Source organism: Brachionichthys hirsutus, chromosome 12 (assembly GCF_040956055.1).
Source record: "Brachionichthys hirsutus isolate HB-005 chromosome 12, CSIRO-AGI_Bhir_v1, whole genome shotgun sequence".
Classification (NCBI taxonomy): Eukaryota; Metazoa; Chordata; class Actinopteri; order Lophiiformes; family Brachionichthyidae; genus Brachionichthys; species Brachionichthys hirsutus.
In genome coordinates, this window is record NC_090908.1 from 4,643,597 (window position 1) to 4,658,253 (window position 14,657).

The 14,657-nt window shown below is 41.1% G+C and overlaps 1 protein-coding gene across 1 annotated transcript in view; it reads left to right on the forward strand.

Annotated features, from left to right (window-relative positions):
* usp9 (ubiquitin specific peptidase 9) overlaps window positions 1–14,657 on the forward strand; it is a 34,017-nt gene that overhangs the window by 3,673 nt on the left and 15,687 nt on the right. Inside the window, exons 2-22 of the mRNA XM_068746733.1 lie at window positions 405–673; window positions 2,041–2,186; window positions 2,831–2,910; window positions 3,480–3,592; window positions 4,497–4,715; window positions 5,203–5,318; window positions 5,429–5,680; window positions 5,804–5,939; window positions 6,026–6,178; window positions 6,526–6,630; window positions 7,412–7,618; window positions 7,695–7,831; window positions 8,508–8,546; window positions 10,386–10,519; window positions 10,608–10,698; window positions 11,435–11,548; window positions 11,648–11,876; window positions 12,294–12,389; window positions 12,542–12,753; window positions 13,870–14,110; window positions 14,331–14,480. Coding sequence (XP_068602834.1) covers window positions 572–673; window positions 2,041–2,186; window positions 2,831–2,910; window positions 3,480–3,592; window positions 4,497–4,715; window positions 5,203–5,318; window positions 5,429–5,680; window positions 5,804–5,939; window positions 6,026–6,178; window positions 6,526–6,630; window positions 7,412–7,618; window positions 7,695–7,831; window positions 8,508–8,546; window positions 10,386–10,519; window positions 10,608–10,698; window positions 11,435–11,548; window positions 11,648–11,876; window positions 12,294–12,389; window positions 12,542–12,753; window positions 13,870–14,110; window positions 14,331–14,480 — 3,072 coding nt within the window. The 5' untranslated portion in view covers window positions 405–571. The remainder of the gene's footprint in view (window positions 1–404; window positions 674–2,040; window positions 2,187–2,830; window positions 2,911–3,479; window positions 3,593–4,496; window positions 4,716–5,202; window positions 5,319–5,428; window positions 5,681–5,803; window positions 5,940–6,025; window positions 6,179–6,525; window positions 6,631–7,411; window positions 7,619–7,694; window positions 7,832–8,507; window positions 8,547–10,385; window positions 10,520–10,607; window positions 10,699–11,434; window positions 11,549–11,647; window positions 11,877–12,293; window positions 12,390–12,541; window positions 12,754–13,869; window positions 14,111–14,330; window positions 14,481–14,657) is intronic.

Here is a 14,657-nt window from a genome sequence, read left to right on the forward strand (position 1 = left end):
AATTTAGCTTTTAACTTTAAAGTGTGTGAAATAATTTGGCCGAACTTTGTTTTTCAAGCTGACCTTTTGCCCTATCAAACAATTACGTCCGATGGTGCTACATTTCAGCAATTCACTGGAGGGCAATTCTATTATCAATAACCATAATGGCTGAATGCTGGAGAGCATCCAGGAAATTAAGGACCCTCTTGGGAGCCGTTTTATAGATGACATCACCATAATCAAGCATAGGGGGGTATGGCCATTTTGTTTGGTAGCTTGCAAGAGGAAGTAGTCCTGAACAAGATGACTTGGATAGTAAATATTGTAATCCACATTTTCAATAATCCATCTAATTCATGTGTATTACAAGCAACTGTACCAGCCTGCTGATGGTTTTGAACGTTGCCCTCTCTTCTCTTTAGGTTATGCAATGGTCTCTGCGGCACACCCAGACCTCCAGGTGCTTGTGTCCCTCTCTCGTGCGTTCGGCCTCGCTTCCCCCTGCTCCACAGCTGAGGTGGCTGTGATTTTCCTCCTGGCCAGTGCTCCCTAAGAGGCCAAGATTGCCAAGATCTGCCCTGTGGCGAGCATGACAGCCACCACGCGTGGCTCTCCGGTGGGGGGCAATGACAGTCAAGGCCAGGGCCAGGCACCTGATGCCCCAAGCCAACCTCCACTGCCACAGAACCAGGTCAGCGCCATCTTGGCATCAGTCCTTTCACCCCCTGTCTTACACCCAATATATTTTGTCCTTCATGTTGAATATGTTTTGTCTCGTCTCCCTTTGACCACCTCGTGCTTTTATCCGACTCTGTGTGCCTGTGATTGTCTTAAATGACTGCGTTACACTTCCTCACTGATGGTAGACACTTGCTATTATGCAGTCTCTCTTTTTGTTAGCACAGTTTAATAGATGCTGCTCATACCTAATCGTACACAGATGCCAAAGGGGAAGAAGAGGGAGGGGAGGAGGGAGCGGAAAAGAGGGTGAAGACGAGGCATCAATGAACAGAGCCTCCTGAGTGATGGATGAAGTGTGTGTGTGTGTGTGTGTGTGTGTGTGTGTGTGTGTGTGTACGTGTAGCCCTGTGTTGGGTTAGCAGAGACGTGAGAGGCAAGCTGCCTATGTAGGTCAGCCAAGCAGAAGGAGCCTTCACCACACACCCCCACATTTCATATTTCTCAGTTGTTCATCTCTTGGTTCTGTGTATCCCTCTTTTACCCTCGTGCACAGCTGCTCACGCTACCTCTGATGCTCATGCATACTCATTAAATGAGGAAAGAAGGGATCTTATTGGTGCATCGCTTCATATTTCACCAATCTCATTGTTTCTCAGAAGCTATTTGTTTTTTCCATAGCACAATGTGATAAACCCACGTTCCAGCACATTTCTACTTCTGACATGCCAGCCCGGTTTTTGTCGATGAAAAGAAAATTTCTCTGTATACCAAATACTATGGGAATGGCTTTTTCGAGAGACACCGGCTCCTTTTTGCCGACATGCATATGCACTTAGTGACCAGAGTAACAGAAGCTAAAAACGAGAAGTGCTGTATATGGCCGTAAAACCAATATATAGAGTAAAGTTTCAGGTTGTTTCATACTTGCTTCACACGCTTTCGCTTTGGATCTTGCACTTATTTGAAGCTGCGTTTTAATTTCTGATCGTTGGTTTATATGCTGTAGGTGCACCGATGATAATGTAACCCCATCATTGCACAGCAGTTACATTCCGTTAAGCATCTTTATGAATGAATGAATGAATGACCACAGACATAGAAGCGCTCCCTTTAGTTTCAGTCGATGATGTGATGAAGGCCAGTGAGTAATGATCAGACGAGGCATTGATTATATGAAAACTGATTCCTTCACACAATTTTAAATAATGTTGGCTGAAAAATACATTTGAAAAAACAAATCACATATATAGAAATTCTGAACTGTACCCAAATCTTCAGGTGATAATTGCCTATGATTTTGTTTACATGGCAGTAGACATACCTGCACCCTCGGTTTCAAGTGGTGAACTAATGGTACCATTTATTTTTTTTGCGTAGACCTCATCCCCCAACTCCTCTAATGAGAACTCTCCAGTGAGCCCACCGGAAGACCAAGCCCAGGGGGATAGTCCCCCTCAGCTGGAGGAAGAGGAGCCTGCCTTTCCTCACACTGACCTAGCCAAGCTGGATGACATGATCAACAGGTCAGGAGACTACAAATGTATTTTCCATAAGAAATAATGTAAACTACTGTAGATGACACCAGGTAAATGCCCATTTACATGCCTACAGTTATATTAATGTCACTACGCGCATCTAAACAGATAACGCATAAAAGTGCAAAAAATACGAAAAACAAAAGCATAATAAAAGTTGATTTAACACAATTCTGTGTTATTTACATACCGTTTTGGCTGCGGTGTGATATCGTATGTGGATTGATGTGAAGCGAGGGAAGGGTTATTCTTTTGAAAGGGAGTCCCCCTCCATAAAATGGCTGGGTAACTGCGTAAGAAAAGTCGAAATCGTTGAATTCTCCGTACCTTATCCGAGCCACCCGCAGCCCCAAACAGGAGCGGTAGAAAATGGATAGATTAAATGCGTGAGAATGTTTTGTGTTTTTAATGATTTATCTGCGACAGACGCAGTCATCAAAAGAGCCAAAGGTTGCGACCCCTGGTTTATAGCATTCTTTGCAATTTTACGCCTGAATTTTTGTTTATATAATATTTAGCTAGTAAGTGACGAGTACAAATTTTTGACTGAATATATTGGGTGCAGGTAGATCATATGTGTCGGATGCTTTTTACATGCATGTAGTGATTCGTCTGGTTTGATTCCCTCTTAGGCCTCGTTGGGTCGTTCCAGTTTTGCCAAAAGGAGAGTTGGAAGTCCTCTTGGAAGCAGCTATAGACCTGAGTAAAAAAGGTAAGGACATGGAGAATGGACCTTTGTTTCTGTCGAGATGATTTGTGGCATTTATATCCTACAGTTGTTGCCCAAGATGTCATTTTCAAATAGGAGGCTTTGTCCCTTGAAAATAATCATAATCATAATCAAATATGTGTAATTCTTGTCATATTACTTAATTTAATAAGTAATTTTTAAACTATTATGGAATTAAATTGAACATGTTTTACCAACTAATGGTATAAATAATTTACGTGAAAATGAAAGAAAGGAGCTTGACTTCATATTTGAGAAACTGGAAACAGGAACAGCCCCTATAGTCAGTGGAACATTTCATTGCAAATGCCAAGCTCTGATTCTTCCCCATGTGTTGAATATACAAGTCTTCACTCTGCACGTACCAATTGTCAACATTGTTAGACAATGCTCTCTGCATTCAATACATGTTTTGTTCTTCGTGAAATGGCACTGAGAAACTGAGGTCAAATTCCAGCTATTGATCCTTGTCATCTAATTTTAAAACAAACAAAATTGGATGTACTTCTTTGCGATGGTATGTTTTTTAATGAGGCGGTCTTTCCTTGCAGGACTGGATGTGAAGTGCGAGGCATGTCAGAGGTTTTTCCGAGATGGTCTTACCATCTCCTTCACAAAGATCCTGACAGATGAGGCAGTCAGTGGCTGGAAGTTTGAAATTCATGTGAGTTTATTTTAGCTTATTATTTATTTTAGTAGTGTAAAGGCTAGCTTCAGGTCTTCTAAAAAGGAAATGTTGCTTGCGTATGTATTGCATAAAACTCAAGTTTACAGATAAAGACTGAATAATTGTAGTCCTCATATAATACTGTTTTCAGTGCAAGGATTCCCGTTGTGTTTCTGGCTGACAAGTCTTTGTTGGTGGCACGGTGCACCATTTTTATCCCAACTTTTTTTTTTTTATGAAAGAGCTGCCACAGAGATCACTGATAATTCTGTTGAAAGCAACTGGACCTGACTTTTGTTGCATTTGGAAATGAAGGAGCAAAACATCTTTGTTCTGACCAAATAATGTTGACTAGGGTTATGGCTTAAATTTGAATTCTAGTTTGTACACTACAAAGACAGATTATAAAATCTACATCTTATTCCATTTTTCTCATGAGTCGCTCAGTATATGTTAAGAAACCAGCCAGATTCCTGTAAATGATAAGTGTTACGTTTCTGTAAAGATCTTTGGTTTATGTCCGTCTCACATTGATTTGTTATCTTATTCCTTCAGCCTGTTCTGTCACTTTATGGATGATACGGTTGGAAATGTTTTAATGTTTATGTGGAAATAAAGTTTTCACTTCAAACATGATGATGCAAGTTTTCAGTGAGGCACAAATACGAGTCTGTTTTAGGGCACTGCTTGTCCAGAGTTTGCTTGACAGTAGAGCAGCAGCCTTTGATAATATCGTATTTCTAGGCAGGCAGTGTGTTGCTACAAAGGTATCAGTTAGTGCCTGTGATTTTTCAGGTCAAAGGTTACTAGGAAATCCAGTAGGATCTTACTCCTCTTTGATTCTTGCTTTGTCTCTGTCATAATGGTACTTTTTATTTAACCCACAAACCTTGTTCCACAGAGGTGCATCATAAATAACACACACCGATTGGTGGAGCTCTGCGTGGCCAAGCTCTCTCAGGACTGGTTCCCTCTATTGGAGCTGCTGGCCATGGCCACCAACCCTCACTGCAAGTTCCACATCTACAACGGCACCCGGCCCTCAGAGACGGTCCCTGCAGGAGCACAGCTGGCCGATGACGAGCTCTTTGCTCGACCACCAGATCCCCGCTCTCCTAAGGTGAATTGCTGCAACAGTACAAGCATGAAAACTACGCCCTTGATATTAGCATTTTCCACAAGATGTGAGGATCAATCGAGGACTGTTTCATTCAAATGTCATGACTGAACTGGTCTTGAAACAGACATTTTAGGTATAAATCTATCAATCAGACAATTGCATGTGATAACGTGGCACATGAAGCTTGAAGTTCCAGAGATACTTTTTGCTTGTTAGAAAGTACCGGTATATTGATACACGGAAGAAAGGGAGTTTTAAACAAAAATATAATAAATTAATAAATATATTGTGGGAAGGTGTCATGGTGAACAGTAATCACTGAGAGGTTCCATGCTAATTTTTGTGAACTGGAATAGTTGATGCTGGAATTGTCACATAATTAATCAGGACATTTCATGACAATAAAAACAATGTCTGTCAACAGATTAAAAGCATATCATCACCATTGTTTTCTCAATGTTTTTTTTTTTACTATTATTCTTCACAGGGCTGGTTGGTGGACTTGATAAACAAATTTGGCACGTTAAACGGGTTTCAAATGTTGCATGATCGTTTCATGAGTGGCCAAGCACTGAACGTCCAGATCATCGCTGCACTTATTAAGTAAGACTTGAGTAAAAATACACATTCGATTCTGTAACATATCAATGTCCTGTCAGTGTCACGCCAATGTTCTCTTTTTTTGAGCTGCCTTTGTGTTCTCTGCATTTCAGGCCTTTTGGCCAGTGTTACGAGTTCCTCACATTGCACACGGTAAAGAAGTACTTCCTTCCAGTCATTGAGATGGTTCCACAGTTTCTAGAGAACCTCACGGATGAGGAGCTGAAGAAAGAGGCCAAGAATGAAGCCAAAAACGACGCACTGTCCATGATAATCAAGTCTCTGAAGAATCTGGCATCTCGTGTGCCGGGACAGGAGGAGACGGTGAAGAATTTAGAGATTTTTAGGTTGAAAATGATTCTTAGGTGAGTATCAATGAGTAATAATGCGAGTACCTATCATCAGGGTGAAGAATACAATTGTCATCATGAACATTTAGTATCTTATTAATTACATAATTTTAAGTGTTTTTTTTTTTTTACTCCCAGGTTATTACAAATTTCTTCTTTTAACGGCAAAATGAATGCACTAAATGAAGTGAACAAGGTGATCTCCAGTGTGTCCTACTACACTCATCGGCATAACCCTGAAGAGGAGGAATGGCTCACTGCGGAGCGCATGGCGGTAAACCGAGTTCATCTCTTAACCCTTGTCGTTATCAGGTTCTGTCTGTAGTGAACGCCTGTTTCTGTCTCCTTGTCCCACCACAGGAGTGGATCCAACAGAACCACATACTGTCCATTGTGCTGAGGGACAGTTTGCACCAGCCTCAGTACGTAGAGAAACTGGAGAAGATCCTTCGCTTCGTTATCAAAGAGAAGGCTCTTACCATGCAGGATCTGGACAACATATGGGCGGCACAGGTGCGCTGCGGCAAGCAATGTTTTCAGTGCAAATACCCAGGACAAGTTAAAGAGCCCAAAGATTCACCCGGAGATGATCTGTTGTTGTTATGTCGACGTTTTCTAATATTGTGGCACAAACCCAGATAAGAAATTTTTTTTACAATAGATTGTACAAATTGTGGGTGAATTCAATCGACCTGGTATACGCACCCACATCTTTAGCTTTTGTCCTGTAACTAAAACATAACTAGTTATCGTTTACATAATCTCACTGTTAATCAAGTTATTGCAGCATTTCCCAGACTGCTGAGAGGGTGGACATTGAGGTGTTTTATTTACCCCACTGTTCTGTTTTCGGTCTGCAGGCTGGTAAGCACGAGGCCATTGTGAAGAATGTCCATGACCTCCTGGCCAAACTGGCGTGGGATTTCTCACCTGAACAGCTCGATCACCTTTTTGACTGTTTCAAGGTGAGGAAGAATTATATTGATCACTCATGCAATCACAGACTGAAGGGTTCTGAACAAATACACTAAACCTTTCATTTGCTTCTGGCTTCATTCTCATTACACTTTACAACAACATTCTGGTTTTTGCACAGCCTGAAATCAGTAGTTTGGGTCTTTGAAAAGGTTCTATGACGCACCTCTCCAGTCAATTTATTATATAGAGCAGATGAAAATGCCTAATTAGGGTATGTGACGGGGCGGCGGCGGCTCGGGGGCTTGGGACTTGGGTTGGAAACCGGAGGGTCACCTGGTCAAGTCCGAATATGGAGTGTAGGTTGATCGCTGGAGAGCGGCCAGTCTACCTCCAGAGCATTGCCAAGGTGCCCCCCGACCCCATTGTGTGTGTCGTGTCCCGCATTAATTACAATGACGGTAATAAAGTTTTCTTTCTTTTTAGAATATTCCAATGGTCCGCTTTACCTTCAGGAAACCTTTTCTGATATGAATGATCAATTTTTATATTGCTAAAAAGCAAACAAACAACCTCAACAATTATGTTTTTCTTTGAGATAAGTGATTGAGTGTTAGAATGAAGAGACTTTTACTCTTTGCCCAGCAGTCTGCATATTCTCCTCGGTAAAATTAACATTTTGCCATAAGAGATTAATTTCCCTGTTTGGGCCATGCAACAATGCTCTTATCATCTTCACAGGGTGGGCATGCAAACTGCCATCTAACAACACTCAGAAAAACTGAATTGTTCCTGAAACATCTGAACTTTTTTTTTTTGTGTCTTGTGCAGGCAAGTTGGACCAACGCCAGTAAGAAGCAGCGTGAAAAACTGCTTGAACTTATTCGGCGTTTGGCTGAGGATGATAAGGATGGGGTGATGGCTCACAAGGTGCTCAACCTACTGTGGAACCTGGCCCACAGCGATGATGTGCCGGTGGATATTATGGATCAGGCTCTCAGTGCTCACATCAAGATACTGGATTACAGCTGTTCCCAGGTACATGGCGGCAAATGCGTGTATGTTTAAAGGATGAGGATGATGAAAGGACTGACTATTTAATTTTCACTCACAGGACAGGGATACACAGAAGGTTCAGTGGATAGACCGCTTCATAGAGGAGCTGCGAACCAATGACAAATGGGTTATCCCAGCCCTGAAGCAGATCAGAGAAATCTGTAGCCTCTTCGGAGAAGCTCCTCAAAACATTAGGTAAGGTCATGAAGGAAATCTGTTTAATGTTGTAAGAACATCCATCCATCCGTCCTCCTGTAGACGAGACGACCTCAACCGTCATAGAACAAACGGGACAATTCTAATATTTGTGTACAGTGTGAAGCTTTCATTGGATGTCCTTTTCGTTTTTCATCAATTAGTCATATTTACTTTTGCACATGATGCGTGAACATCCAGAAGGAAAGTACCAAGACATTTATATCTGGAATATTTGACCAGTTGATTTATTGGCATTTTCAACGAAGCGTGTCGACTCCTGCGGCCAGCTGCTAACCAGCAGGCCAGAACAAAACGCCCACACCTTTAACTGTCTCCTCTGGTAGCCAGGAAACATCCATTGCTTATTGAGAGTTGCTGTTTGTGCTATCCAAATATTTCAAATGGGAAGTCTGACTGATGATCAGTATCAGTTATTACAAATGACCGAAAGAAAGAAGAAGCGAGTTGGAGGTTATTAACAGTTGCGGTCCTCTTTGTGGAGGCTTGACCCATTGTGTGTTCACTGTTCCTGGACGCTGAAGGGAACTGCAGTCGTCCATTTTCTTCAGTCAACCTGTGTTTGTGCTGCTCATTATGTATTTTCCTTTGAAGTAGTGTTTTTCCCATTTCTAGTCAATGTAGAAAATATGTAGTATGCATGCCTGTTTTTCAGAAAGAAAATGCCAATTATCATACAAACGAACTTAGTGGGGTAAGTTGAGAGCAAATTCCAGGGCTACACCTCTGTGTTACGTCAAGTCTCACTTTCTTGTTTAAATGGTACATTACATATAAAATGTAAATCTCTGCACTGGATCTGCTTCAGAAATTCTTTCTTGGGTTTCATCTCAAATGACCGATTCCTCATCCAGTCCCCTGGTCAAACTCCCTTCTGCAGTCAGGGAAGGATGAGACACTAACATGGCTAAACAATGAGCGCTCCGTTTTGAGTTCTGAGGAACATGAAGTCATGCATACTCTCATCTCGTTCCAGGAAAGCTTTGAGACCCAGATGCTTCTCCTTCTCTTAAGAAATGAGAAGGATGGAATAGAGTAAAGTGGGACTAAAGTTTGTTACCAACATCATAGAATTAAAACAATTCCCTCTCTTTCTCTCTGCGTTCGAGTTTGAACGGAGTAAAGCACCAACTGTTTTTAAAATTATATGTTAAATATTAAAATTAAGGTGTGCAAGTTGCTCATTAAAAAAAGCCAATTTAGTGTACCCTTATTTTTTTGCCATGGCTGCAAAATGGAAATGTATTTTATATTTCATTACAATTGTATTGAATCAGATTTGGTTCTGGTATCAAGATGTTATGATTACTTGTACTTGAATCTTCATGATGCTTATTTTTTAGATGGTTAGAATTCTGTTCTTGATTTCATCTTTTTTTTTTAATGCCTGCAATCTTGTTTATGCATGAACTGAAGGTTGGTTACTGGAAAACAAATGAAATCAAAAACATCTTTGCTTTGGTCATCATATCTGAAAATGATTCTAAATTTCTCTTGAGGCACTTGAGGACTGTTCCTTAAGTGTAGACGGTTACATAAGTCAATGAAAGGTCCTTTGAGATGGAGCCCTGTTCTTCCTTTCAGCACAAATTACTCACTGCAAAATATCAAGGGTATTTCATGCCTCTTCCACATTTTACCCAACATTGTTCTCCCGCATTTGATGTAATGTACTTAAAAAATGTAAAAATAAATGTTTCCATAATATTTCGCTGTAATCTAGCCACTTCTAATAAGTAAACTCGAGTTGTGATTAGTATGTACTGTAATACAAAAATAATAATGTGCATAATGTTTCATTTCTCCAAAGAAAATGTTGATCAAATTTAGAACAGGAAGTTAACCTTGCAGTACATTTCTGTATTTGATGTCAATATTAACAAAATATGGAAATGTTAACTTGATGTTGAGCCTTTAGGAAAAAAAGAAGCAAAATGTCACTAACCTCAACTCCCATGGGAAGTTTTGCTTATTGTGGATTCTGGACAGTTCCTTTGTTAGATTTCTTGTTGAGTGATAGTAATTACATGAGTAATCAAATATCAAAAGTATTTAAGATGCAGATGATGTAGCGGCAGAATATTATAAATCTGAGTGAACCCTTTTAATTTAATGATAGTGTGACCGTTGGTTATACAAACTGATTTTAGCATGTTATTCCCTTGTGGGTAGTTATGTGGTGGCAGTCAGTACGGAAACTTGAATTGTTGGATGGTTTGATTTATAAATAAAAATATTATGTTATGTGGAACACGGGGCAGGAAATGACCTTGATATCTCTGTTACTGGTGGTATGTCTGTGCAACATACGATTACACCAAAAGCTTTCTTCTTTATGGCCATGGTTTAAACAGATGATAATGAGTCAGACTACTAATTAGAGGTTGTATGACTAGGAGTGTCATAGACTGTATATATAATGTCATCTTAATGCTCACTGCTTTTTATTCTTATTCCTTGTTACCCCGCTGACATCTGATTTCTGTCTGTTTCTCTGTTACTACCTCCACACCTCCTGCTGCTCTGTCCTTAGTCAAACCCAGAGAAGTCCTCATGTGTTTTACCGCCATGACCTAATCAACCAGTTGCAGCATAACCACTCTCTGGTCACCTTGGTGGCTGAGAATCTCTCCGCCTACATGGAGACAATGAGACAGTTCTCCAAAGGTAAATATCACTGCTGGAAGTGGATCCACTTCATTTCGTTTCTTGCAGATGGGTCATCGATGTCTTTAATGTATGTTTGCTTTTACAGAGGAACAAGCTGAGTTTGACCCCCAGACAGTCAGACCAGGAAGTCGCTACAGCCACGTCCAGGAAGTACAGGAACGACTTAACTTCCTGAGGTATGAAATCACTTTAAGCGTTGCAAAATAAAATGCAACCAGAGAAACAAGGGCTGGGATTCACGCCGAAAAGACTCCAACTAGGAATTTAAGAAATATGCCCACGTTGAACATCGTCGGATTTGATGTGTATGCCGAGACCATTTTGAATGAATGCTCAAAACATTAATTCATCCATGTTATTAGCATTTTAACAAAACGACAAGCACGCTAATAATAATCTATCACTTAAAACAGAAAGAGAATCTTGGCATGCTATGTATGGTCACCTTTTATATGGGTGTGAAACATGGACTCTTACAAATAACATCATCAGGAGAGTTATTGCCTTTGAGATGTGGACCTGTCATAGAATGTTGAAGATCTCCTGGACAGACAGAATCACAAATGAAGCAGTATTCAATTATCAAGCCATTGCAAAGACGAATCGGGTCAGGATGAAAGGCTTTCCTGTAGCATTAGAACAGTTGCCATGTTCTCCACAGCTCCTTGTTTGTATGTCTACGTACTTGTATACATACTTGTGTCCCACTCGACTCGAGGCCTGTATATGCACCATGTATTCACAGTTGCTCCTATTATTGATTAAGCTGCTCTATCGATGTCATTTTGGGAAGAACAAGCGTTACCCAATCAATTCACACGCACCAGTAATTCTGATGGAACCCCCATATTTGACCTTCACATGTAGGTTTCTCTCAACACTCAGACCACTAATGACCTTTTTCTTTGACAGGTTCCTGCTCAAAGATGGCCAGTTGTGGTTGTGTGCCCCTCAGGCCAAGCAGATCTGGAAGTGTCTGGCTGAGAATGCAGTGTATCTCTGTGACCGGGAAGCCTGCTTCAAATGGTATTACCGCTGCCATTCATTTTGCATTTGGCTACCGTACATTGAATCCCCCCACCCCCCCCATCATATCTGAATGTTATTTTTGCTGTTGCTCAATAGGTACTCAAAGCTGATGGGTGATGAGCCGGACTTGGATCCAGACATAAATAAGGACTTCTTTGAGAACAATGTTCTGCAGTTGGACCCTTCTTTGCTGACCGAGAATGGCATGAAGTGCTTTGAGAGGTTCTTCAAGGCTGTTAACTGTAGGGAGGGCAAACTGGTAGCAAAGCGCAGGGCCTACATGATGGATGATCTCGAACTAATAGGCTTGGACTACCTTTGGAGGGTGAGACGGATGCTTAAGATGGAGGCTTTTCATGTCATTTGCCCATTTTCGGCTGTTTGTGCGACACACGTTTATAATAACAATAAGAAGGCAAGTCAAAAACCTCTGGCTTCTGTTAGATATTATATATATACATATTGTATTACATTTAGAACTCTGCTCTCCTGGAAACGTTGATGTAATAACTGACTTTGTCCACATTTGAACAGGGGCCTTGCGATCATTACTGTGCAGGAATCTCGTTCATTGTTCCCAAAGCGTCGAGCAGGACAAACGTTTTAACAGGCCATGTTTGAGTTCACTTGCCTTACTTGACGTTGTAATGTTGCTATTGAACATGGGCACATTGCAAAGTGTAATGCGTAAACGTCAGACTGATGGCGAGTGTAATTGAGGCCGCATTGTTCTCTCTCCCAGGTGGTAATTCAAGGAAGTGATGACATCGCTAGCAGAGCCATTGACCTGCTAAAAGAGATTTACACCAACCTTGGACCAAAACTACAAGTCAATCAGGTGGGTTGATCGTTTTGCTTCAAATCGGGAGGGCGTGGGAAATGTCATCTGTCGGCTCTCTTCCTGGCCTTTAGTCCAGCCTTCTCTGACAGCCATTAAATCATGTTGTCTGACAGTTCTTCATCACGTTGTGTGTTTTCTTCTCCATTCAGGTTGAAATTCATGAAGATTTTATCCAGTCGTGTTTCGACCGCCTGAAGGCATCGTACGACACCCTGTGTGTCTTAGATGGGGATAAAGACAGCATCAACTGTGCCCGTCAGGAGGCGATCCGCATGGTGCGAGTTCTCACTGTGCTCAAAGAGTACATCAATGAGTGTGACAGTGACTATCATGAGGAGCGAACTATACTGCCCATGTCAAGGTACAGTCGCTTCATCTGTCATTTGCATTTTAACATACCACTGAGCATTACCTTTGCCATGAAAATATACTTTAGTCTTGTAGCATCAAGCCGCCACTGCAGTAACCTAGTTTTACAAAGCACACATCAGAAGCCACGGACTTGGTCCAAATCAAAATGTAAAATTCCCATTGTGAAGTAAGAACGTTTGTCAACTAGGGCTAAAGCTATCGATTATTTAAGTCATCCATTAATCTATCAATTAATTTGACTAATGTGATAACAATACATTAGTGTTTCAGAATATTTTTAAGAGGTATAAAACAAACAAATGTTAATGCTTGCAATAACATTTATTTTAAACTGCACACTCATTACCATTAAGATTGCACATTAATTTCACAAGATCATTCAATGTAAATAAAATACCTGAGTGAAGTCTCAGACTTTAAAGAAGATAAATATATAGATAATTACCGGTATGCAAGAATACTTTCTGTATCAAGTATGGCAATGCATTGTCAAACAACCATTCACATTAATTTGCGATATTTTATATCGACCGGGAACTGCCTTTAGCCAGAAACAACAAAAAACCTCAGGCTCAGTCCAAAACAGGAAATTCACTTCTTAATACTAAAAGCTGCCTTAGAATTTTAAAGTGCATTTTGAGGAGTGGGTAAGAATGTTCCTGCTTAAGTGCTGCAACATCGTTGTAGTCCTGTTGTGATGCGCCAGCTCTGTTCTCGTTTGTTATAGCTTGAAATAGTCCCAAACTTTGGAGAGTTTGTCGTTTTCTTTGGACTCCATCTCCTGTTCTCCTTCATTGTCGTTCTTTTCTCCGTCTTTATCTAAGCTGCCCGCCGCCACACTGGACTGTGGTCTCTCTCTGCTTGCTCTGCTCTGGCTTTCCCACGGACACGCTCATGCATCTTCCCCTCTAATGCGGGAACAAGCTCCGCTTAAGTTCCGGGCAGTACGCGGCAGCAGTTTATGGGTGCTTTTAATTCTAAACACTAAAGCTTTTCTCTAATCGATTAACCGTTGCAGCACTACTGTCGACTGTTGTCTGCTTTCGATGATTTCAGAGAAGGATACAGAATATGTTGCTCATTATTTCTTCTGTTTCTCCAACAGAGCTTTCCGTGGGAAGCATATCACGTTGATCGTCCGCTTCCCCAATCAGGGGCGTCAGGTCGACGACTTGGATATTTGGTCACATACGAATGACACAATTGGCTCGGTTCGGCGTGGCATCCTAAACCGAATCAAAGCTAATGCTGCACACACCAAGATAGAACTCTTTATTGGTGGGGAGGTGGTGGATCCGGCTGACGACAGGAAGCTTATTGGACAGCTTAATTTGAAGGACAAAACGGTAAGAATGTTAAACTGGTGATATTTTCATAACGACCCATCATCATTAATGTTTTACATGTATTTAATGATACATACATTTGTTTTTGTAGTTCGTTAAACTATTTGACTTCAAAAGTAGCACTGGTATTGTAGTCAGAATGAGTTTTGAAGTGATGACCCCATGCTTGGATTTGTCAGCCGTCGGGCCAACACGAACTCATTTAACATGCTTTATATAGCTGATAACAGCCAAGTTGACCCAGGTGAGCGCCAACATTCCTTCAAGCCCGGACAGCTCTTCTGACTCATCCACTGGCTCTCCTGGTAACCATGGCAACCACTACAGCGATGGGCCCAACCCTGAGGTGGAGGGCTGTCTTCCTGGTGTGGTGAGTTCACAGCACAGGTTCTGTATTGAGTGTATAAACTGAACGAATTCAAAGTAACCTCGGAATATTTGCGCCATAATAAAGGGCTGAATGTGCAAAGATGAACAGTTAGTGGTTAATCCTAACTGTATATAGTATACTTTTATAAAGTACGTTATTATAGTATGTATCATTTAG